The 25,879-nt window shown below is 41.3% G+C and overlaps 1 protein-coding gene across 2 annotated transcripts in view; it reads right to left on the bottom strand.

Annotated features, from left to right (window-relative positions):
• The window catches only part of TTC13 (tetratricopeptide repeat domain 13), an 83,535-nt gene that overhangs the window by 14,703 nt on the left and 42,953 nt on the right, over nucleotides 1-25,879 (bottom strand). For both annotated transcript variants that reach the window (XM_074947023.1, XM_074947024.1), the window contains exons 10-17: nucleotides 22,582-22,723; nucleotides 20,902-21,076; nucleotides 20,321-20,477; nucleotides 19,014-19,144; nucleotides 18,278-18,410; nucleotides 13,527-13,619; nucleotides 8,752-8,835; nucleotides 413-497 (exon numbers count right to left, since the gene is read on the bottom strand). In XM_074947023.1, the coding sequence (XP_074803124.1) occupies nucleotides 413-497; nucleotides 8,752-8,835; nucleotides 13,527-13,619; nucleotides 18,278-18,410; nucleotides 19,014-19,144; nucleotides 20,321-20,477; nucleotides 20,902-21,076; nucleotides 22,582-22,723 (1,000 nt within the window). The remainder of the gene's footprint in view (nucleotides 1-412; nucleotides 498-8,751; nucleotides 8,836-13,526; nucleotides 13,620-18,277; nucleotides 18,411-19,013; nucleotides 19,145-20,320; nucleotides 20,478-20,901; nucleotides 21,077-22,581; nucleotides 22,724-25,879) is intronic.

Below are 25,879 nucleotides of genomic sequence, written 5' to 3'. Positions count from 1 at the left end.
AAAATGTTCCATACTCCCTAAACTCCAATTCCATAAACTCTTTTCTTCAGTTTGTTCAATTATGTTTTACACAGTTAAGATGAGCCAGTCATTCAGGTTCGAAATAAAAATCCTCATCACTAGGAAGCCTGGCTTCAAGGAACCAGTACACACAGAATTTTTTTCTCCCTTTTACAGGCATATTTTTCTTTTACTAATTAAAAATAATTATTGGATTAAGTCTTCTCAGGTACACATCACATGCATCTAAGGGAAGGATCAAGCCTTAGATGAGCAGATTTGCAGTTATTTTGATTAGTATGTTAATTCTTTAGAATATAGCCGAAGTTCCTACAGTTGTTCATTTTAAATTAGACATACAACTGTCCATTTAAATTGTTACCCACGAGCTGAAGGTTGTTGAAAAACTTACCTTCATTATGGGGAGAAGGTCTTCTACTTTATGTACATTTTCCAGTGCTTCTCTAACTTCTAGCAAACCTTTAGGATTATTAGCACTATAATAAAACATATGCAACAATTTTAACATACAGAAACACACCGGTGAAACAAATCTAGCATTTTTCAGAATATCCATCTAGTGTCAATGTAACCAACCATTTATGATGGTTAATGGAGTGAACTACTACATTATATTCTATTGCATTTCCCTTGGCAAATTTCCCCGCTCTTCCCATTTGGTCAGGGGGTGAAAATTAAACAATACAATAAGACATTTTTTACCTAATGATTTTCTTTCTATGACTGAATTAGGGTTGCCAACCCTCCCAGTTTTGCCAGGAGTCTCCTGGAATCGGGCTCTATCTCCCGGAGGCTACTGAAGCCAATCCGGGAGATTTTAGCTCGCTTAAAGTCTAGTGGCGAGCAGGGCTAAGGCAGGCTTCCTGCCTGCTTGCCTTGGCCCTGTGTCGCTCCGGGAAGCAACCAGCAAGTCCCTGTGGCCCAGGGGAGTGTGTGTGAGGGGGTAGGGAGTCTCCACGCTGCCCCTGCCTGCAAACACCTCCCCCGCAGTTCCCATTGGCCAGGAACTGCAGCCAATGGAAACTGCAGGGGCGGTGCTTGCAGGCAGGGCAGTGCACAAAGCCTCCTACCCCCCTCGTGGTGGCTGCTTCCACAAGCGGCACAGGGCGGGGCCAGGGCAGGCAGGGAGCCTGCTTTAGCTCTGCTGTGCTGCCACCCAGAAGCCACCTGAGGTAAGCGCTGCCCAGCCAGAGCCCTCACCCCTCAGCCCCTTCTACACCCCAACCCCAGCCCGGAGCCCCTCCTACACCCAAACTCCCTCCCAGAGCCCACATCCCAAACTCTGAGCCCCATCCCGGAGCCAGTACCCCAAACCCCCTATCACACCGCAATCTCCTGCCTCAGCCTGGAGCACCCTCCTGCACCCAAACTTCCTCCCACACCCCAAATCCCCTGCCCTAGCCCTGAGCCCCTCCTCCACCCAAATTCCCTCCCAGAGCTTGTACCCCACACTACCTTCTGTACCCCAACCCCCTGCTCCAGACTCAGCCCAGAGCCCCCTCCCACACTCCGCACCCCTCGGCCCCAGCCCAGAGCCCGCACCCCCTCCCACAACCCAACCCCCTGCCCCAGCCTGGTGAAAGTGAGTGAGGGTGTGGGAGAGTGAGCAACCAAGGGAGGGCTGATGGAGTGAGTGGGGCAGGGCCTCAGGGAAGGGGCCGGGCCAGGCCAGGGTGTTTGGGTTTGTGAGATTAGACAGTTGGCAACCCTAAACTGAATTCACCACAGATTAGACATTCAGATTGCATCTCTTCTGTAAACATTCAGACTGGCCTTCAGACTTCACCACACCCCTTCTTACCATTTCCCCAGATTCATACTTTCAAAGCTGCGAGGAAATGCTAAATTCTGATTAGGAAATTAAACACGTACATGATGATAAAGCCTTATTCAACAATATTAACCATTTACCTGGATCCACAAAAGACCCACAGACACTCAAAAAAGCTTGTTAGGTAGGGCAAACTGGAAACAGAGGTCACTCACAGAAAGGAAATCAGGTAATAAGATAGCAAATCTTCCATTCTGGAGCCTGATCTCTCACGCACTCAGACATTTGGGACAAACAAGCTGAAAAGAAGAGAACTACACCTTCAGGTTGCATACTAGGTGTCATGATCAAGCTTCAAAACATAGCGAATGCCTATATCATGACAGATCCAACAGTCCAGCCCCTTAGTTTTGACCTTTCACGTCATCTCTGAGTAAAGCCCAATTGCTTCTGATGCAGAGTGACCAGATGTGCTATTAATGATCATCAGTGGGGCCTTTTTGATTCCGCATTTTGCCACTGTGGCCAGTTAGAAGATGTTGGTCATATACTTGCAGGCTGCACGCACTGGCAAAGACTTTATGGTTCCCTCATGGACTTAAAGGCCCTTCCTTCAGCTACTGAATGGTTAAGACGCAGGCTACACATGCTTGACTTGATCGTCTATGTAGATGCAATCACAATACACACACACACACATACAGTATCCCATGTATTCTCAGTATCTAAGCTGTGAGGCTCAAGTACCCTTGACTGGGATAGAGGAGCACACCCTTTTGCGAGTGGAGGAGAAGCCACCTTTTGAAGGAACTTGGAAGATTCTTCAGCAGCTCATAAAGCCTTGCTTGCAGGTGCATGCTTCACTAAAGTCACAATATTTCAGTGGGGGTGGGGGAGGCAGGGGTAGTTTTAAATTGTTGGATGCCAAATCTCTTTTAAAAGTTATTAAAAATATTTAGTTTAAAGAACAAGAAGTGCTAGGCCAGCTCTAATTGTTTCTCACTAGTTTAGTAAAGTCATTAGATTCCATGGTGGAACATAAAGCATGTTACCATTTACACAGCAATGGCATTAGGAGCTTTGCATTTATCTAACATATTTGCAAGTCTGCGTTTCACAAAGGTGTTTATCATTCCCATATTTAAAAAATAAAAGAATATTTAAAACATTTCCAACTACACATTTTCCTCTAAATTTTTAAGAGCACAAGCAGATTTCTTTGCCAGAGAGTGGGGTTGGTAGAGCCCACTTTACCTAGATTTCTTACTCTGATAACACAAACCTACACTCCTTTCACAATCAGGTTTCTTCCAAAAAGTGTTTACATAGTTTGTGTCTGCTTGAGGTTTGCTTGTCTTTGGGAGATAGAAGCAGAAACCTTCTGGAATACCTTTGACTAGTTTTAACATTTTGTAATATAATTAGCTAAATGTGAATTGTTTTATTTCCAAGCATCCTGGCTCTAACATTCTTGTAGCTATATCAATATTCAGAAAACGCGCAAACAAGCTTTTAATGGCTTTTAAAATAAGTTATAATACTTATTAATATAATTTTGTATCACCATTGAGGTCTCTTCTCCCACAAGTATAATACTCTGAAAGCCTTGACTCCCCTTTCTATAAGATCTTTGGGAATGACATCTTCGTATTTTATGTTGTGTTTTTCCAAGATGCCACTGCTCCAATCCTGTGGATTGTGAACAGAGAATCCTTTAGTTATAGGATTGTAGAATTTCAGGGCCTGCCAACTAAGTCTCTTCCATTTGTTGGGCATTCTTACTTCTTCCTATAGATCTCTTCAAAAGATGAATCAAGGGGGATAGCAAATTCTATCTGAATTTTGGATTGGAGATACATGTCCTTGGCTTTAGTCTACTCATCCTCTCTCTGGCTAGATCTCAATGGTAGTCACCCCCTTCCTCTCTATGGTTTCATATATTTTAAGGCCAGAAGGGAGCATTATGGTCATCTAGTCTGATCTCCTGCATCACACAACCCATCAAGTTTCACCCAGTGATTCCTATAGGAAAACCAATAATTTGGATGAAGATGGATCATACATTACAAAATCATCCAATTTTGATTTAAAAATTTCAAGTGACGGAGAATCCAGCTCATGATTTGGTAAGCTATCCTAACTGCTTCACACACATCTAGGGGACAAATAGAACCTCTCTCCTGCACCTTTGACTCCTGTCTATTATTATCCAAAGCCAAGAGCTCCCCTTCTTCAGAAGAGAAGCTAGAGTTTGTGGAAAGAGATTAGGATCTGGAGCACTGTTCCTATATTTGGGCTTCTTTAGCATCGGTAAGATTGGTCATCCCTACAACCTCCCCTTGCTTCGTGTTCCCTTTTTAGTTTTAGCCTGTTGTGGAGATCCTGAGCTCCAGTGCTTCCTCATCTTCAGACATAATAGGAGAGGCAGCGCAAAGAAACATCCTAAAGAAAGTCCAGGTCTCACTCTTGGGAGGAAGTCAGAAACAATGCTATATTCTTTGTCAGGCAAAACACCAGCGGATACTTCTTTGGCAATACCTCCATGAGGACCCTTGAATCCTGTTCAGCTCTTGAGACACAGTGAATTGGACCATCTTCATTGATCAAGTATTCGACAGAGGGAATTTTGGTCTGATCCCTGAAACTCCCTGATCTAATTAACTTGTAAAGGAAAAAGCTCCCAGTCCCCTCATAAATATGGTTTATACTGTCAGCCTTTTCCTCCTCGCTCCAGAGGCCATGGACTGTTTGGGTCTCCAGGCTTGTGCCTGCTACAAGGACTAAAGGATCTGGAAGGCAGATGGGTATGTCTTTCTGGATGTTGTGGGCTGATCATCACTGTAAGGAGTTGAACATCTGTCAGAACCCATACCTGATCTTTCATGTCTTCTGGGCAATGGTCCCATACCTTTAGTATGAAGGCTTAAGAACATAAGAACAGCCATACTGGGTCAGACCAATGGTCCATCTTAGCCCAATATCCTGTCTTGTGACGGTGGCCAATGCCAGATGCTTCAGAGTGAATGAACAGAACAGGCAATCATTGAGTGATCAATTCCCTGTCACCCACTCCCAGCTTCTGGCAAACAGAGGCTAGGGACACTCAGAGTATGGCGTTCCATCCCTAACCATCTTGGCTATGAATTTATCTAGTTCTTTTTTGAACCCTGTTATAGTTTTGGCCTTCACAACATCCCTGGCAATGAGTTTCACAGATTGACTATGCGTTGTGTGAAAAAATACTTCCTTTTGTTTTAAACCTGCTGACTGTTCATTTCATTTGGTGACCCTTGGTTCTTGTGGTATAAGGAGTAAATAACACTTCCTTATGTACTTTCTCCACACTTGTCATGATTTTGTAGATCTCGATCATATCCACCTTTAGTCATCTCTTTTCCAAGCTGAAAAGTCCCAGTCTTACTAATCTCTCCTCATATGAAAACTGTTCCATTCCCCTAATAATTTTTGTTTCCCTTCTCTGTACCTTTTCCAATTCTAATACATACTTTTTGACATGGGGTGACCAGAACTGCACATAGTATTCAAGATGTGAGTGTGCCATGGATTTATATAGAGGCATTATGATATTTTCTGTCTTATTATCTAGCCCTTTCCTAATGGTTCCTAACACTGTTAGCTTTTTCAACTGCTGCTGCACATTGAGCAGATGTTTTTAAGAGAATTATCCACAGTGACTTCAAGTTCTCCTTCTTGAGTGGTAGCAGCTAATTTAGACACCATCATTTTGTATCTATGTTGGGATTATGTTTTCCAATGTGCATTACTTTCCTTATATCAACATCAAATTTCATCTGCCATTTTGTTGCCCAGTCATCCAATTTTGTGAGATCCCTCTGTAAATCCAAAGCTGACCGTGAAGAGTTAACTATCTTGAGTAATTTTGTATTGTCTGCAAACTTTGCCACCTCTCTATTTAGCCCTTTTTCCAGATCATTTATGAATATGTTGAATAGGACTGTTCCCAGTTCATTTTGCCCCATAGGAGTTGTGGCTGCCCTCATGGGCAGGGGATCCCAACTGCCTATCCAACTCGCAGCACTGGGACCTAACAGATTACGGACGGAGGTTGGGCACTCCTCACTGTCTGCCGAGCCGGGGAAGGATACTTCACAAATAGAGCATCACTTGGATTTGACCCAGTGCTTTCTTGGCTGCTCTGCCATGCCTGCAAGGGGAAGAGGAGCCAGCAGGGAGATGCTGCAACAGAGGCTCAGGGAGGGTTAAACCTCCCAAGGGATAACCAACCCAGGAGGAGGAGGAGAAATGCAAAGGAGGAAACACTGCTCAACACTGCCCAAAAAACTGAGCAGAAAAGTTAAAATAGAAGGAGTTAGGGCAGGAGCAAAAGAAACTGCCACTCTCTGTCTGCGGAGGCAGAGAATCTGGCAGCAAGCTGGAACACAGGGGGAGTGGCCAGACTGCATGGCACCAAAATCACTGATCTGTCTTTGTGAGGTGAAAGGTGAGAAGAGCAGCCCAGACGTCCAGAACTGTGGGAGACACTGGGTTGCAAGAGTTAGCTCCCTGCTGCCCCCCACCCGCCAAAATCAGCATTTAAATCTCAGATTGCAATGGGTGAAGTGGGAATGCTAAATCCACTGTTCTGTCTGTGCTGCTGGTGGGAGAATCTGGCACAAAGAAAAAGAGCATGGTCAAGCCCCAGAGCCCAGTGGACATGTCGGAACTATTTCTAATATTGCAGCCCAAATGCCTTAGACTTGGGGGGGGGGGGGGGGAGGGGAGTCAGGGTCAGGAAACAATAGCTAGGCTTTGCAAAAAAAGCTTTCTGCTCTCAGACATCATGTGGGAGTATAAATTGTATTCCCCTAGCGCCCAGTAAACAAGAGCATGCAGGACCACTCTGAGCAATACGTTTTAATAAAGCACAGAAGTTTATCTATTCCTAAATAGGAGAATAATTTAATTTTCCAAAAGTAAATCTGCTGTTTATGGAAGATGCAAATCAACACCCCCTAGCTACTGAAATATACTGTTTGCACACAGGGTACGTACAAAATCGGCAGCAATATCACAAACTTTCCACACCGTGCTTTGTCACTTGATCTAGAGGAACTAGGGATGTAAATACCATTTAAAAAGTTAACCGTTTAAACTAAATATATTTTAATTGTTTAAACGGTTAACTGATTGATCTGTTGGGGCCGACCTGGCTGGTGGGGAGCAGGGTTGGGGAGCTGGGGTTGGCGGGCCGGCCGGGCAGCGCAGCAGGGCCCACTCCGGACAATGTGGGGCTGGGCCAGCCGGTGTGGGGCTGTTGGGCCTGACCAGCAGGCCAGCCCGAGGTTAACAGTTAAGGCGGTTAACTGGTAAGATTAATGCTAACCGGTTAACCAGTGAACATCTTACATTCCTATGTAGATATGTCCACATATCTATTCAAGGGACACCATCATAGGACCTAATCACATCAGCCACAGTATCAGAGGCTCGTTCACCTGCACATCTACCAATGTGATATATGCCATCATGTGCCAGCAATGCCCCTCTGCCATGTACATTGGCCATACCAGACAGTCTCTAAGCAAAAGAATAAATGGACACAAATCAGATGTCAAGAATTATAACATCCAAAAACCAGTCGAAGAACACTTCAACCTCCCTGGGCACTCAATTACAGACCTAAAAGTCGCAATTCTTCAACAAAAAAAACTTCAAAAAACAGACTCCAATGAGAAACAGCAGAACTGGAATTAATCTGCAAACTGGACAGCATTAAATCAGGCTTGAATAAAGACTGGGAGTGGATGAGTCATTACACTAACTAAAAACTATTTCCTCATGATAATTTTTCCCCTACTGTTACTCACACTTTTTTGTCAAATGTTTGAAATGGGCCATCCTGACCATCCCTACAGAAGTTTTTTTTCTCCTGCTGATTATAGCCCACCTTAATCGATTGGTCTTGTTAAGAGTTGGTATGGCAACCCCCATTTTTTCATGTTCTCTGTATATATAGATATCTTCCTACTGTATTTTCCACTACATGCATCTGATGAAATGGGCTTTAGCCCACGAAAGCTTATGCTCAAATAAATTTGTTAGTCTCTAACGTGCCAGAAGTACTCCTCATTCTTTCTGCAGAAAAAATAGGGGAACTCCACACAAGATTTCTTTGCTAATATTGAAGTAAAGGCTGTAAACACATATCCATTAATTTACAACACTATTAGAACATTTTAGCTACAAAAAGAGCCATGTATTTGGAAGTAGAGACATTAGAAGGTTGTAATTCACTTCTGAGGAAGTCAGAAAATATCCTCTATAGTCCAACTGCAATATTAAGTATCTTCCTTTTGTCCTTCATCACCTCCCATCAAACTTTCTCCAAACTTCACTATTCCAGAGAAAAGCCTTTAGGGTGGCTTTTTAAACTACAGATCACACTCACTTATAAGGGCTGAAAATACTCTGATCCCCAGCCTTCATAATACCTGTCAAAGATAACAATTTCCTACATATTACCCTCCACAGATGATCCATACAAAGCCATGCCCACGTCTCCCACCCTGCTATAGGCTGCACACATCAACCACCAATATTGTTCAGAAAAGTTAATTATTTCATATTCCCATAATCTGGAGTATGGATAAACAACATTTTCCATGACCACTTTGAACACCCTCCCTTGTAAGACAGGGCTAAGATCCACCCATGCCTGATATAGGCCAGAAGGATGGGTACAGGTACTCTTAAAAATTAATTACTTGAATTACTATTATCATTCATATGTAAAAGAGAAGATTACTTTGCTTTCTTTCATATGGCATTTCTTCTCCCATTGGTAAGAGGACACAGTTATGGATGTACTGGAACTTTATGAAAATATTTCCCCAGACTTTCTGTATGGTCTATGAATATAATACAATTTTGAATTGATATTGAAGGTGGAAGGAAAAAATATTAAATAAACCATTTACCCATGATAAACAAGGATCCTGTCTTTGATAAAATGAAGTATTTTTTCAAAATATTCCAGGTACCTCATGTTAATGACTTGTCCCCTGTAGAGAGAAGATAAACAAAAATGTCTTAAAATGTCTACTAGGATAGTCCACTTCATAACTAACACGTATGCTGTTCATAAAAGCATGATATGTGATTTCCATACAGTAGTGTATGGAAGAGTAGTGGAAGCTTAATCAGAGGTTTGTCTAAATAAGTAAGTAAGCCATGTATTTTCAATAGGGGCTTGTAGAATCTTCAAGGTCTCACTGCTCTTGCTGCTTTTCAACAAGCTACTTTTCATGTGTGCTCCCGCATACCACCAGTGTTCTTGTGTACAGTTAAAAAAAAAAAATTAGTACCACAATTACCAATTTGGATTTGCAAATATTTTTTGTATACTAGAAAGCTGTATGTGTTTATCTGTGAAGAAAAATGCAGGGACAGATAATCCTAACCGTAACTGGTTTACTTTGTGCACTGGTATGTGATTGTGATGTCTGTTCTAAACAACTTAAATATCCTCTTCTCATGCATGTGTTTGTATTAACTGTACCTAAATCCCACACATAAAATTGTAATTATTTTTGTTTTAAATCAAAGTTTTCTGGGATGATTCACTGAATCCAGATTCAGAGTAGGGGAATATCTTAAGGACCCTGCAAAATATCAAGTATGCACTTTTTTTTTTTAAAGGGGTGGGGGAGAATGAGTGGAGTGCAATAACTTTAAAACACATTTCCATCTAGAAAGACACCAGATGTTTCAAACTCCAGGACATTTTCAAGAAGATTTTCAGTTCTAGATCTTATCTAAATACTGCACTCTACTGCTCTTCCAGGAAATTAAATATTTAATCAGCAGTCCACAAGCAAACAAACAGCTGACTTGGTGCCTTCTTCCTTGAACATTAGGTATGAGCCTGTAAACTCTCAAGAGTCCTGTCAGAATTGTAGCCATACATAATGCCTTGAACAGGAACATTACATACCATTATTGCATTTGTAGGAATCCTTCATGTTCTCCAGTCTACAAAATAAGATTTTATATAGCAAACGTTACAGCTACATATACCAGGAGGCTAAAACCACTGTCAACCATAGGAGATATGTTTATAGCCAGTCTCTATCCTCTTTCTATAATTATTCAGGGCTTGATTATAGCACCTTAACTCATTTTTGTGCTGCACTCCTTACTACTCACACAGTCCTACTGATTTTCATTTACCTCAGTGGGAATAAACACTGATCAGAATTAGAATACTCAAGTGTGTATGTTAGAAAAGAAAGGGAAAGAGAATGGATGATAAACAATTACTGATAAGATTTGCCCTTGTTGTACGTCCCATCTTATTTCATCCTACACAAAAGCTTTCTGTACAACAGGCAGAAGTATGAAGGAGTAAAAATAAGAAAACAGCATTTAACTGAATGATAGCTTGGAGAACTCAGATACCAAAGTCAGCCTAAAAGGATGCTGGATCTAGCCAGTGAGAAGTGGTAATGAATAAGGAAAGACATCAGGTAGTGGCTCAAGAGTTATTTGTTGTTCCTCAACTCCCTCTACTTGATAGGCGCTGCCACCTCTTCAGAATGCCCAAGAACAGATAGTAGTAGTGGGTGTCTCAACATATACTTGGAGGAATACTGACAGCTTTCATCACTGAGAACAGGTCTCAAATCCTTGTTTTGCCCATAAAAACAAAAGTTTAGACTTTCAAAAAGGCAAAGAAAGATTTGATAACTTATAACCAGATGGAGATGAGTCTAAGGCACTCTTATACGGTCTCAGAAGAGCAGAAATGGCAGCTTAGGAATGCTAAGCCCTAGACCCATACAGAACCCTAAGAAAATCAAGTGAAAAGACTTTGTAAACACTTGTGAGGCGTTCCCAAAGGACCACCCAACAGAAATGTTCCATATTCGAGTGACTAAAAGACTACGGTGGAAAGTTTTCTGGGACTCTCCAGCAGTTAAGCCTCTACAAGGAAAAAATTGAATGCAGAAACCATCATTTATCATCCTCCAAGATGCCAGACTGAGGTAGTAAGAACTGTTGAATGGAATTGGACCCTGCATAAAGGAGTCCCAGACAAAGAAGGTATTGTTAGTATGGACCTAACAAAAGGACTATTATGTACAGAAACAATGGTGACAGTATGGGCCAAAGGGATCCTATGAGACTAGGCTGAGCACCGTCTGACCTGATCTTTCATAACTATGCAAGGAAATCAGGTGAGTGAAGGTAACAAGTTTCCAAACCCTTTCCCCCACTCCCAGGAGAACACGTACTTTATCCTGCAAGTCGAAGTGTGGGAAAAAGAAAGAGGTTATTTTGGTTCACCTCCGGCCTCCCAGCAGTCCACTATGGGCTCTACTGCAAGCAATCAAACTTACTGCTCTTGGTACTCCTTGAAACAACCTACACAACTTTTTGGTTCATCTAACTACTATATATAGAAATCAAATTGGGCTAGTTCGTACAGCTCTGAAAATTAGTGCTACTTTTTTGAGGCTGCTATCTTGTGCTCAAGAATCCAAGCTTGATAAAGATTAAGCCCCTAGCCTTTATGGTTGTGAAAATAACCTTCAAAATATAAACTGAACATAAACCAATGCCTAAATCTGCCTGAAACAACAGCCCAGAGGTATGAAATGATCCCATTAATCTCAACAAGGTTTTCATCTGAAGCCTAGTTATGATATATGAATTAGCAGTATTGCAAAACTATTTCATGGCTGATTAAAGCACACAAGAAAGGATTATCCGATTTGTGCAGATTTGTGCAACAGATTAGCAGTATTGCATAATCTATTGCAAGTGATATCTCATTTTGATGGTCATGAGTGGATGGAAGGCAGAGCTTGGGAGAGTACTACTACCTACTACTCTCTCCATCTGCCTCATTCAATCCCAGATTAAATGGTTATTCTCAGAAAGGAATTCAATAATGTGCAAAGGAGAAAGTGGGCTCTTGGACTCAGAAAGGATGCAGTCAAAACTTGTGATGGGGAAGCAGGAAGGTTCATTAGTCTGGGAAGATTTAGGCCCTTGCAAACTGTAATCCAGGTAGGGATATTAATCAATCTTTCTGTCAAGAAAGCACTATCAGTATTATTCAAGCCATGGTACAAACCCCGGGAGCACAGGTCAGGCCAAAAGGAAAGGCCAGAAATTGATTCAGTCTGGTCCTGCACCTTATGAAGATACAGTAACCCATTTCAGTATAAGTATAGCCTAGACATCTCACAGGAACTCACTAGACTTGTTGGAACATCAAACTATAGGATTGCTGGTGTTATCTGATGACAGACATAAAAAATATTTAGACTACTGAGAGACAAGCAGGGTTACTGAACTGGAAGTCAGAGACAGAGAAATCCCTTTGCAAAGTAGGCACTCTTTTCTCACTATTAATAACCCTAGCAAGAGTAGGGCATTCCTTAGAGTTCTTTTTTTTAATGCTGACGACACAAGCCAAAGCTGGGAGGTTCAAGCTCTGCTTCTCCCTCTATCTCCCATATTGGGGGGAAAAAAACAGGTAATGAGTTATGGCCTGAGGTAGGGGTTGCCCTCCACACTTTAAGAATGAAGAGTGTTTGGATTCTGTTGCACTTTTAATGGGAGAGAGAGGAGGATAAAGCAAAAGTTAAGAGAAGACTGGGGCCCAGGAAGCAGAATTTAATTTGAGAGGAAGAATACAGAAGTCTGAGCAGAACAGTGTCCCTGAAGAGCTGGGAACAGCTAATGTATCTGGCCCTACAAGGCAATTGTTGAGCTACAATCTGTGGAATGGGAAATGGTAGGAGTTGCAGTAAGTGAGTGAGAAAGAGAGAACGAATACTATCATCCTGTGTACTGGGGGCTTTAAACATCAGTGATTCTTTCTGTAAAATATTTTTAGAAAGATCTTTTTCTATTTTTTTCCTTTTTGAGTAACACTGAAAAACAGGGTTAGAAATAAAAGTAGCAGGACTAAACAAGGATTCTGCTTCCCATAAAGGAAGATGGTAGCATAGCTACATATTTGCGGGTGTACACACACTCTCCATCCATGATTGACAGTGATTTTGCCACATGTCTCTCTCCTTTCTCCATTGCTTCGTGGTAGGTGGAGCTGTAATGCTTGCTATACAGAATCTTGTTTTATGGTATGAAGAAGAAGGAACGTACAACAATGATTTGAATTTTTCAAGTTCAAACCTTTTTCTGAAACTGCAGTTACCTTTCAGCTTCTTAGGTATTTTGACACCTGTGTCTTTAACCTTTCCATGCTGAAACATTTCCTCTAAATACTACTAATGGATGATGGTTACAAAGTAGGAAACACAGATTGCCTAGTACTGTGCAATTACAGCTGGAAGTATTGCCTTCTGGGAGTAGCATTTGTGGAAAATACATCAACCACAATGGGTTTAATCTTAGATATATGAAGTAGGTATTTTAATTTGGGAATTAAAAACTAGAATGAAAAGTTATCTTTTGGGACCTAGTTATCTCTCCCCAAAATAAAGATAACATAAAACATTAGATTCAGAAAAAAGAAGGGGGTGAAAAAAAATCACAAGAGATGATCATTTGTTTTTAATGAGTGGAAAAACAAACAAAAGCTCTACTAGAATTAAAAACAAAATGTTATAAATTACATAGTATGCACACACTGAACACGGTCAGCTATAACAGTTCATGAGCAGCCTACATATTTTAGCACAATTCCTAATGCAAACAAGATTTGGCAAAAACATCATACCTGATTAGATTGATGTGGTTATTAAAGCCTCTACTAAGACTTCGAGCTGGCATTTGGTCTAACCAAAGCACGGGCTGGTCTGGATCAGCTATCCTACAAAGAAATACCCTGTTAAAATTGGTGCCGCTAAAGAAGTCTTACTACAGGTCATATTTTAAAAATCGAGAAAATATCAGTTGTGAAAATTTCTAAAGTTCCATCTTAAACATAACTGCCAACCTGTGGCTCTGAAAAGCTGGTTCATGCATCAGTGGCTTTAGGCAAAGCTTGAATTCAGAGATCATAAAACAAGATGCTGAATTTTTTTTTACTGAAACGTGTATCAGCCTCTGTAACAGGAAGAAAGCAGTTAATAAAATTCTCACTAATGCAGCTAGGCAGTTTGAAATAGTCAACTCTATGCTAGCAGAGTATATCGCTGCAACATATCCAATCTTTCAGAGCTCTTTTTTAACTACCTAATACAAAAGGGAAAACAAGAATATTTTCAGGAAAAAATGAACCCACAGAAACTTTTAAACACATGCCGTAACCTAGCAACTTGTATCCTCCTCTGGTATCTGAGAACCACTTCCCATAAGAAAAAGAGGGCAGTAACGTCACTTCCCTATCTTTTCTCACATAGGGCTGCTAAAATGGGGGCACTAGCTCAAGAGCGAAGTCCTCCATTTATCCAAAGAACAGGTGGAGCACAGGTGATGGGAGGAAAAGCTTCCTCAATATTGCCTGACAGATATGCTTCAAATATTATTTGGGGTAGATTTACATTTAAGAACAGTAACAGATTACTGTTACTGATTAGCTTGTTACACCTAATAATTGTGCACACTGCCAGTTTAGGATAAAAACTATTCATATTATTGTTACCACATCCCCCCTCTTCCACTTGTTTCACCCATGTTATATCTTGTCTTTTAGACTAACTTCTCTTGGACAGGTACTGTCTTTTTATTTTATGTCTGTACAGAGTCTACCACAATGGGGTCCTGACTTGGTTAAGGCCTCTAGGCAATACTTTAGTATAAAATATTAGTCTAAACTGTTACAAACATACACTAACTGGTTCTTCAGGATGTATTGTCCACATGACTTCCAGCTTTTGGTGCGCATGCACATAAGACTAGATTCTTCTGGCCAGCAATATCGATTGGGGTCATGTCAGTGCCCTAGATGTCCTCACACTTCCCTCCCCATTGTCTCTCAGTTCTTTTGCCAGAGTCTGTAGTAGTCCTTGATGAGTATCCTCAGTTCTGTGGAAAACTAAAATGCAGGACTCTGTACTGGTAGTGATGGACTCACTGATAGATGGTCCAATGTTTAGGGCTGTAGCCTAGGAATAACTCCCTGCTCTGCCAGATTTCCTGTGTGATCTTGGACAAGTCAATTAGTCTCTCTGTGCCTCGGTTCCTCGTCTATAAAACTGAGATTATAGCACTTCCCTACCTCCTGTGGGTGTTGTGAGGATAAATACATTAAAGACTGACATGTTCAGATACTACAGCGATGAGGGGGCCACAATGGTCATTTAGTTAGATGTTTCTACCAGGAATCTCAGGTATATCTAGCTGGCTGGATGAACAGATGTATGGAAACGCATTTTGCATGTCAAGAGCTGCAAACCAACGTTGAGGATCTAACAAGAAAATTATGGAGGCCAAAGTGAACATCCTGAACTTGAACCAGCAAATGAAGTTGTTGGGATGTTGAAAATCCAGGATGGGTCGCCAGCTACTGGTTCTTTGGAATGAAAAAGTAACGGGAATAAAAATGTCTGCCCCTAAATTCTAAGGGTACTTCCTCCACTGCTTCCAGTTGTAGGACCAACTGGTCCAAGATGATTCTAGCCCAACCTTCCTGGAAATAAAAGAGGCAGTTGCCATGTTGATGTGGAAAGGGCAGGGAGGGGGTCTAAAGCACAAAATATCCTCTGGTGGTTCTATCATGCTTTTGAAATTGCCTGGTGGAAGCCTCAGATTGAGGGGCAGCAGAAGACTGGACAGAGGGCCATCTCCAGTGGAATCTCTCTCTTCCTCTGTAGCTCTGAAGTCCTCTGTGGCCGATGATAATATTGGACAGAGAAGTGCTGTCTGAATAAGGGTTGCTGACTTGTTTAACTTCTTTTTGGGGCGGAAAAAAGAGGCCCAGAGAGTAGAGTTACCTGTCCTTTAAAGGAGTGGAGGTCTTTAAAGGAATGGAGGGCCAAAGTTTGTTGCCCTCAAATGGTAAGTCCTTGCTTGTTGTTTGGAACTCCCTGGGAATCCTCAAGTAGTGAAGCTATGACAACCTTTCTCATTGCTATTGCATTAGCCATAGTATGCACTGCGGTGTGAACAACACTTGGAGGGGTTCCAGGAGGGATGTTCCCTATGACTCCCAGGCCTCTTTCTGCTACTTCTCACTGTGCTATCCAGGGAGTTGAGAGCAGACGGGTGGGAGACGAGTCCCTACAATGCTCAGAGGTGGAGTAGTAGTAGTAATATACTTCCTCCAAGGGAAGGGGCCATTCTACTGGGAGTGCCCTGCCTCTGAAGGAGAGGCCAGTACCAGGAATACCCCCTTAGTCTGATATTCTGGTAACTCTGAAGCTGGTGATTTAAATCTCTTAAAGAAAGGTGACTCCAGCACCAAATCCATTTGGCACCATGTATGCTTTAGTACTAAAAGATAGCTGGTAGCAAGGTAGTAGATACTGCTGGACACTGTTTCAAGGCAACCAGGACTGAGGAGGAAGGTACTAGGCTTTTAGTACTGATGCATTTGGTGCCAAGACTCTGCGTACCAAGGTGCTCAGTGGTAAGGTTGGTACCAAGAGAAGTGGAGTCCACATATTTAGTACGTACCACTTCTGTTCTCTTAGTGGTCAGTACCAGGGAAGCAGAAGGGGCCTTAACAGGCTTCTGGCTCTTAGATGGAGCCCAACACAAATCAGAAGTCTCAACTTACTAGGCACCAGAGATGGTGACCTGTGCTTTGCTCATCCCTAAAACCATGCTCTCTCCTGCCCATCAGAGGACGTCAATGCTGGAATAATGGCAGACAAATGGGGCGTTTCAGTAGATGTGGCCTGAAAACTCGGACTGAAATCTTGCTCATCAGGGCACTAATGGAGCAAGACTTACCAGATGTCTGAGGCTGGGCAGTAGCTTTCCTCTCTGAGTCAGAGACGGCTTGTATCAATTTCCCAAGGAGGGACAGCTTCCAGCAGACTGCTCTAGCTCTAAGTGCATGCACAGAAGGAGCAACATACAGATCATCACCCAGGGATGGGTCCCTCTTCTAGGCAGAGTAGGCACTGAGAATACGCATCATTCATAGACATCAAAGCATCACACAAGAGATAAACAATGAATTCTGGTGATTTAGCTTTTGCCGTGTTGCTAGCAACCCTGTATTGGGTGTTGGTGTGTCTAGTCTATGTGGACTAACTAACAAAGCAATTTTTTTTAAATCAACATGCATTTTACCAACTATAATCCCAATTCACACTAGCAACACAAAGAGCAAAGAGTGGACATTACAAGGGTTTCATTTTGCTGCCACAGGCTGTAAGAAGGAACTGAGGGACAGTTGGGCCCTCTGCCCTCAGGTGTGTGTGGGGGGGGTGGGGGGGCAGCTTAAAGCCATCTACAGCACAGGCATGGCCCCAACAGACACTAAGAACTAAAATAATCCAGTCTCACACACACATGTGCCAAGAGTGACATCCATGTGGCCAATCACTCAAAGAAGAATGAAATAGTTGATTCTCATTTATATCTCTGCTGTGACTGTCACTAAGGGTGCTAATTACTGTGCCTTGTGCATTTCTCAGAAACTTTTGGTCATCAGTTGGATTGCATTTGAAACAGTAATCTAGAACAAAGTTATTCAAACTGAATTGCAACTCCCAGGAAGGGGCAGTATGTTGGAGGAAGTGGTGAAAAAAAATGTAAGATTTTTGTAAATAACTCAGTAAATGTAGTGTATAAATTTCTTTTAAAAAAATTTACAACAAAAATAGCCTTACTATTGAAGTTATTTTTACCTTATTGAGAACAAGAAAAATTGAAAGAAGAGGCTAGAAAGATGGTTAGATCCAGGCTCCCATTTAAAAACAATGAGTGCCATCACAAGCTATCAACTTGTTTCTATTCTTCCTTGCAAAGTTCAGAAAAAAAGCCCAAAATTTCTTTATAAAAAGGAACTTTAAAGCATGCGCTGCATACCAAATCTTTTTGATTCCTACAATTAACTCAGTAGCATTCATACTATTTAATGAACTTCCCTGTCCAAATGGATTAACTGATGGGGAAAAAAAAATACAACGCAAGTGTCCTCTGCATGTGAAAAAAGTCTAAACTACTTCACAATAACCAACCTCTGTTCTGCTAGATGGATTTGTATCCCACTACCCTCTGTCTCCTTTAAAATACTTATTTATTTTAGCTCTTCAAATTCATCTTGTGAAAAAGTGCAGTGCCTCTAATCTCTGCCAAGTGCAGACCAAGGAGACATCAACCTGCAAAAGTATTCCTCCTTTGGATGAAGAGTTGTTAAACATCCCTTTATGAAAATCTTTGCAAACACTGCACAGTGGACCAGCCCATAAGTGAGGATGCAGTTAAAGCAGTAGGGACTAAGATTCTGAAGAGATCTGCCTCCACATCTAGTACAAAGCCTGCAGTTGTTCAGTCGGTCTTAAATTCCACTAACAGGAATTTGCATCAATATCACAAGGTAAGGCTTAGTAGTTCTCTTCTCTTAAGCATTACCTTCGCCATTTCACAGCAATGTCAAACATATCTCTCCACTGCATCAATCTGGTTTTCCCATTCATTCGAACTTTTGAGTTTGCCCATGTCCGCTGTACAGCTTGCATTACTTCCAACGCAGCCAGCCCCATTGCTGAACAACAAAGAATATATAGAACCAGTTAGTCCAATCAGAGACTCTCCATTTTCCAGGGGGGAACTGAAGCAGCCAAGTTAAGTGACCTGTTCAAGGGAACAGAAGCAGTTAGTTTTAATGCTGGTATAAAGACCCAGTAGTTCATGGTTTCCAGTCCAGAGCTAGACCATGATGCCTCTGAAAATATGTACATGTTAAGATACAAAGTGTGGGTATTTGTAAATTTTACATCTACACATTTTTGGTTAATACATTTCAGATGAATGGAAATGTAAAGAAAAAAGTTTTACAACTTCATATCACTTTAAGGGTATGTTTTTACTTGAACTGCTACAGCTTTATCACTGTAGGTAACGCACCTCCCGTATAAGTGGTAGCTACGGAAGAATTCTTCATCGACCTAGTGCTGTCTACACCAGGAGTTAGCTGGTAAAGCTACATCCTTTAGGGATGTGGATTTTGCACACCCCTGAGAGACGTCGCTATGCCGATGTAAGTACCCGGTGTAGAACAACCTTAAGTTTATTAGCTCATAGTGCTATCAAAGCAAGCCTCGACATTTTTCATTTCCATTCCCAGATGCAGAGTCCCCCTGCATACCTCTGTGCATTCTCTTATTTGGAAGGAATCCTGGCGTCTCATATTGCATCAGTGAACCCAGACGATCAGCCACACATACAAGTTCTTGCACTTCAGGTTTATAGCTTTCAAAATTCTGAAATAGCACATCCCTTGAAGAAAAAATGTCACAAAGTAAATATCAACCACCACGTGCCATGATGGCTCCTGAAAACAGCTTAAAAACAATCTGTATTTGAGGTGGTCAGTAACACAAGCCCAGAAAAGAATTAAAAGCAGTACCAAAAAACACACGTGCTGTAGATACACTCACAAAACAATCGAGGTGAAATTCTGACCCCAATGAAGTCAATAGCAAAACTCATTCATCTCAACAGGAACAATATTTCACCATCAGAATAAGTGATTTCCAACAGATATCTAATAAATTGCAAGGCTCTATAGTGAGTCATCTCCTCAGTGTATATTAATCCTGAATTTCATAGGGATCAGCGCTATGGAATGGAAGAAAACATGAGGAGTAACACAGACTAGTGGTCGGATTCTGTAATTCCTTCTCTAAAACTCCCACTGAAGTCAGTAGATGTTTTGCATGCATAAGAAATGCAGGTTTGAGCACATACCTACAAAATGACAAGTTTCTAATCCATGTTGTGTCAAATGACCATAAAACTGAAGGCTAGTTTTCAGAGAAAGAAAATCTCATATGGGGAAAAGGTCTACTTCCCTGATAGTTAAACTTTTAAATCCTATTCTGACAAAGCCTTTGCTTCTGTGACTGATTACCACCACTCTAGAGGTGGAAAGTAACATAAATTATGCTAAGACACAATTTCATTAAGTCAGAGTTACAATTAATATATTTAATGTCTGAGAAACTATACCCTTTTTTAAAAAAAAACAAACAAAAAACTTAAATACTCAACAGTAAGGAAACTCCAAGTTGAGGTTTCTACACTCAGGATGGATGTCCAGATGGAAGTCTATCCTGAGTTTCTCTAAAACGAAAGTGATCTATAATCTAATTACTAATCCAGGTTCCAAGACAAAATAAAGAACAAAACAGTTAACATGGCTGTGTAACCTGAATTATCTTTACTGAATTACTTGGAACTAGAGAAGATCATTTTGACCAAGTTCTGATTCTGCCTCTTTTTTAGTGAGCTAAATCAAGCATTTGCAGCCACTCTGAGCTTAAAAAGTGCCAAACATTTTCTGTGGGCTTCAGGCAGTGTTAACCATGTGTGATAAATTAACCCTCAGGTGCCCCTTTTTGAAAAAAAATCCTACCAGGAATACTCTAAATGGTCTGTCTAAAAACCACTCACTTTATATGTGGCTGCAATCCTGGCTGTTCTTCATAGTCTTCTATTAAAAAGGGAAGGTTTTTGGCCCAATGGTCCTTAAAGTTTCCAGGAAGATCTGTATCTACGTTATATTCAGTAAGAGGGGTATCAAGATGTGCATGCAAATATCGAGAATATTCTGCAGAGGTAAAGAAAAACAATACAAATAAGTGTCATTTTTGTTCTTGGCCAACAGTTATTTACCCCCAAATAAGAATTTAAAACAGGATTATATATTTGTTAAGAGATTTAAGATAAATACTTTACTAAATTAATCAATATTAAACTTGATCCTAGCTAAATTGTTAAAAGTCTAGGCCAGTTAAGTGGTACCATAGTTACTTTCACTACTTAACCAAGACTCAAGTTTGATTTCTGGTCCTGGGTTTTAGCTCTGAACAAACAAGCACCAAGACACTTGTGAAGACAGCTCACTCAACACAGCACTCAGGTGAATAAATACATCTTACTTAACAATAGTTTTCCATGAATGACTCTAACACTTAGGCAATTTTAATCCTATGTCAAAGGATTCCCCCCAGCCCCACGCAACCGTAACTTACCTCGGAGGTATTTCACTTTTAGGTACTCTGGGCTAGCCTTCTGGCCTGGTAGTGGATCATTTAACATAACTTTAGTCTGAGCTTTTATGCCTTCATAAAATTGCCCCATTGCAACATGACTGAGACCTTTCATATACTGGCATACTTCATTATATGGCTCTAGCTGAAGACATCTCTAGAAGATTAAAGAAATAAGTCAATAAATACAAAAATTAACCTGGATATCTTGGAACAGTCTAATATACATTACTAAGCTCTTTATTCGCAAGGCCTACACCAGGGAATGGTCTTTTACTTTCAAAAGTTGTCAGCAACTGTTTTCCCAATGACTTTTCTTCAACTGATGTTAAAAACACTTTAATTAATTGCTAGCTAAGGTGGAGAAAAATATTTTCAGCACCATTACACAAAATGTAACCGTGCTCGTGAAACTTGATCTTGATCACACTTTCGGTAACCAAGTGATTTTGTTGAAGCTGCACTTGCAGCTAAACAGTTTTCAGCACCAGATGAGTGAGGCTACAAGGAACCCACTGTTGATCAGCATTGTTGTAACACGTCATTTCCTAGTGCAAACAGACCCTAAAAATAGGAGTCATTTTTCTTAAGATGCAACTTTATACAATATATCCACCATCAGTTCTTCTCTTCCACCAAGCATCATAGTCTGAAATTCACACTGCGCTACTATTGACCTTACAGTCAATTCTGCACTACATCATGATAGTTTTAGCATAATGCTAGACAACTGCATACTTTAGAATTTGGTACACCAAAACAAAATTCTCTGATTATATGGATATATTAAACACCCATGGGTTATCTGCATCTCTTCATACAGCACTTGCTATTTAAACTTAAGCTGTTTTTTAAAATACAACAAGATCTACAAATTGAGCTACAAAACAGGGACACATGGTAATTTACATAAAGATATACAATGTTCTAAATAAACAAGAAGGAAAGTGTGCCTGTTAAGATAGGGAAGTAGGGATTCTTAGACTTGGCTCTGTTCCTTGCTCTACCAATGACTCACTGTGTGACTTTGGGCAAGTCATTTAACATCTGTGCCTTAGTTTCTGGATCTGCAAAATTGGAATATAATTTATCTACCTCATGGGCAGGCACCTGTTTTTACAATTTCAGATGGATCACTCTACACAAGTGTTAACTGTTACTGTTCATGATGGAGAAAACTCAAAAGATTCAGATAACCATCCAAAAGTTCAGATGCTTATCTGACCCTTGAGATTACAGAACTGGCTACTTGTCTTATGAGAACAACCCTCCAACCCCTTATGGAATTTCAAAACTTTGGGTACCACTTCTGACCAAAATATTAGTGAATAAGACCAATATGAGTATTTCAGAACCTTATAAAATACCATTTAGGAGTCTAGTATTAACAATTGATAAATCTGGGGGAAAATGTCTCACTTCCCTCCCATGCCAGAAGTGGTTCATCATTCACTAATTGTAAGACTACAAATCAAGACTTACAAAACAGAGATTGTATACAGAATTGTATTTTACTTGCAATACAAATTTTCATTCATATTCAGAATGTGGAAGATAATATTATTGTGTTTCATTTTAACTGTAATTTGATAAGCATTAGGTCTAATTAAAAAATATCAATCCTTAATTTAGTATGGATCTTTAAGGTCTACCTGTGCTTACCTTAAAATTCTTCAGTGCCTCGTCTAGGCTACCATGATGGTAAAGCATCATTCCCCTGAGCTGTAACGTCTGAACATGATTTTGATTTAGCAACAAAGCCTTCTGGAAGCTCTCTGTGGCAGCATCAAAGTTACCAAGTTCCCTAGGTAATTCCATAAAGTCATAAGTGAGGAACATAAAAAGCAATGGTGAACATACAAACTTACCTTTTTACCAAATAATTTTAATGCAGTCCAAATGAAGATATTAAGAAAAGATATGATATAGCTAGGGCTGTTTTTTTTTTTTTTAAATCACATCAGGGACAATTTCTTTGACTAAGGTAAGAGTTCTGCAACTTCTTGAGCAGTGACAACCAAACTATTGTTAACAATTCTTCACTTAAAGGATCTACTCTTGGATATAGAATCCCACTAGACCAGGGGTCTCAAACACGATTATTTTCTGCCCCCCTGCCCCCCCAGCATTTACCTAGAGCAGCTCCGGCCCAGCGCGCACCAGGGGCAGGGCAGGCTCCCTGCCTGCCTGCCCTGCCCCCACACTGCTCCGGGAAGCAGCCGGGACCTGGGGGAGGAGGAGCACAAGGGTCTGTGTGTTGCCCTGGCTGCTCCTCCAGGTACCTCCCCCGAAGCTCCCATTGGCCGGGAATGGGGAACCGTGGCCAGTGGGAGCTTCGGGGGAGGTACCTGGAGGAGTGGCCAGGGCAACACACAGGCCCCTGTGCCCTCCAGGTCCTGGCCGCTTCCCGGAGCGGCGTGGGGGCACGCAGGGCAGGCAGACAGGGAGCCTGCCCTGCCCCCGGTGCGCGCCACGCCGGACCCACCCCCCGAAACCCTCCTGCAGCTGAGCCCCCTGCCGCACCCCGACCCCCTCCTGCACCCCAACCCCCTGCCCTGAGCTCCCCTGCCGCACCCTGCACCCCTTGGGGACAGGAAGGGGGTGGAGTTGGGGTGGGGATTTCAGGGAAGGGGTGGGAAGAGGTGGGGCAGAGATGGGGCCTCACGGAAGGGATGGAGTAGGGGCGGGGGGTCAGTGGTGCAGCCCTTGGGCCAATGTACTAGTCCTCATGTGGCCCTCGTGGTCATTTGAGTTTGAGACCCCTGCACTAGACCCTGGATTCACACAATTTTGTGGGCATTAACCACTGACTGACTATGAAACTTCATGCATTTCCAGAACAGTACTTCCTCAGAAAAAACAAGAATGAAAGCCTCCTACAATGAGCACCCTTGAATAAGATACAACTGAAGCAGTCCAGCTGATATCCCTCCCCCTCAAAAAAAGCTATTTATAAGGATGGATTCAGAAGTGTACGTAAATTTTATGTCTTTCAGAAGCTGCCAATTGAAAAAACATGTGCCAATTTTCAGTTAGTGGCCAAACTGATCATTATGTTTAGAATTATTTAATTTCAGAAGTAGATACAGCCAATAGAACATGATATAGTTTTAAAAATAAAATTAAGTTAATATCCTTTTGATAAAACTGGCATGTAAAACCAAAGATTCTGAATTACGTTTACAGTATCCAATTTTACTATATTAAATGAGTTCCAATCAACCACGCACATTTAAGATAGCAGCACTAAAAATAAAGAATCAAAGCACATGCAATTACCAAGCAGAAGAACTAGTTTATGTTTTTTAAGCTGGTTCATTAACTGATTAATGTTCATATTCAAAAGCCTTTTCAAAAGCAGATGATCTGAAAAAAGATACAGTCTATTTCAACCACAAGTTATTGAACTTGATGCAGGAATTACTGGGTGATATTTTAAGATTTGTGTTATGTAGGCAGTCAGATTAGATCATCACAAAGAACCCCTTCTGTCCTTAAAAATATTCTATAAATTTATGATCTAATCTTTAGCTTAAAAGGTGATCTGCAAATACAGTTTGAAAAATGTTGGCAAATAAAGCTTTGTTTTCCAAGTGACTTGAGAGACACATTTGGCGTGTTTTTAAAATTTGGTAAACTTTAAATTAGCAGACCTGAATAAGAAATGAAACAACACTGCCGCATACCCATGACTGCCAGCTCCCGTCACTTACATATCCCAACATCCATTTTGCTAACAGTTGCCAAACCCCCCATTGACGGAGCCTGCCTATATTAGAAAAGAAAGCAATATTTGTGCTGAAAAACCTCCTCAAGAATAAAGAGGTTACTTTTCAAAAAGTTAATATTGTGTATCTTAATGGATTCAGATTTACACATGCACTACTGGGGAAAATAAAACAGGACTTGCCTTACAGGCAGGCTCCAGCACTCAGGCATGGTGAGTATGATGTTACCAGGAAAGTGCATGATTAGATGTGCACCAAGGCACTGGTGATTGCATTGGGTCTGTGCTTGGCAAGAAAGACAAAAATATGAACTTAATGTGCTGAAATACCACCCTACCTTGTCTATTTTGAGACATCCACGACATAACCTTAATAGGCTATTTTTTTAAAATATGCTATTATAAGGTTGCTTGTGCGATTGTTAATTCTGCCCCCTTGCGTATACAGTCTTGAATTACATGATAATCATACTTTTTTCCCTGCAGCACCTCTGCCTTATTTATTCAGTGGACAGGATGAATGGTGCTCAGGGAATGAAGCAAGAGTGCACAATGAAGGAGACTTTTTTCTGTAGGATCCTTGCCACATTTGTTGCCGAAGTTAGATGATGTGTAATGAATGAGGCAGGGGACTGTAGGAAGAGAAAGAAGCATCTCATGGTGAAGACAGTTGAAGGCCATCCCGGAGAACAGGATTCTATCCCTACTCTGCCACAGAATTCCAACGTGACTCTGAAGAAATCACATACACCAAGCTTTTCACAGGTGATCACTAATTGTGTTTTTCTCATTTTCTGGTTCCCAATTTAAGGCCCTGGGGTCTGATTTGTACCTGTGCTAAGCATTAATAAATGTAAATTAAGTCAATGGGACCTGTGTTATGAACATTTAAAAGGGTTATGAAATGTTAAATATTCCAGTGTCACCAACTCTTGCAATTTCTTCACACGTAACACAATTTTGGCTGGGGGTTGAACCAGCCTCACAATGATGCAAGAAGCTCCATCCCTCTCCTGAATTTCAACCCTGCCTAGTGCAAGGGCCCCCAAATCCTCTTATTGGCTACCTACCTCCTGGGAAACAGCTATAGGAGAACGCAGATCTCTCTCTGCTCCGCTCGCACAAGCGGAGAGAAGGGAGAGGGAGCAGTCTACACCTTTCTCACAGGAGGGCACACACAGACCAGCAGTGCAAGGGCTCTGCTTCCTCCTCCCTGTGGTGAAAGATGGATCA

Source organism: Natator depressus, chromosome 3 (genome assembly GCF_965152275.1).
Source record: "Natator depressus isolate rNatDep1 chromosome 3, rNatDep2.hap1, whole genome shotgun sequence".
Lineage (NCBI taxonomy): Eukaryota > Metazoa > Chordata > Testudines > Cheloniidae > Natator > Natator depressus.
Note: the sequence above shows the minus strand (reverse complement) of the source record. Positions and strands in the feature narration are given on the sequence as shown.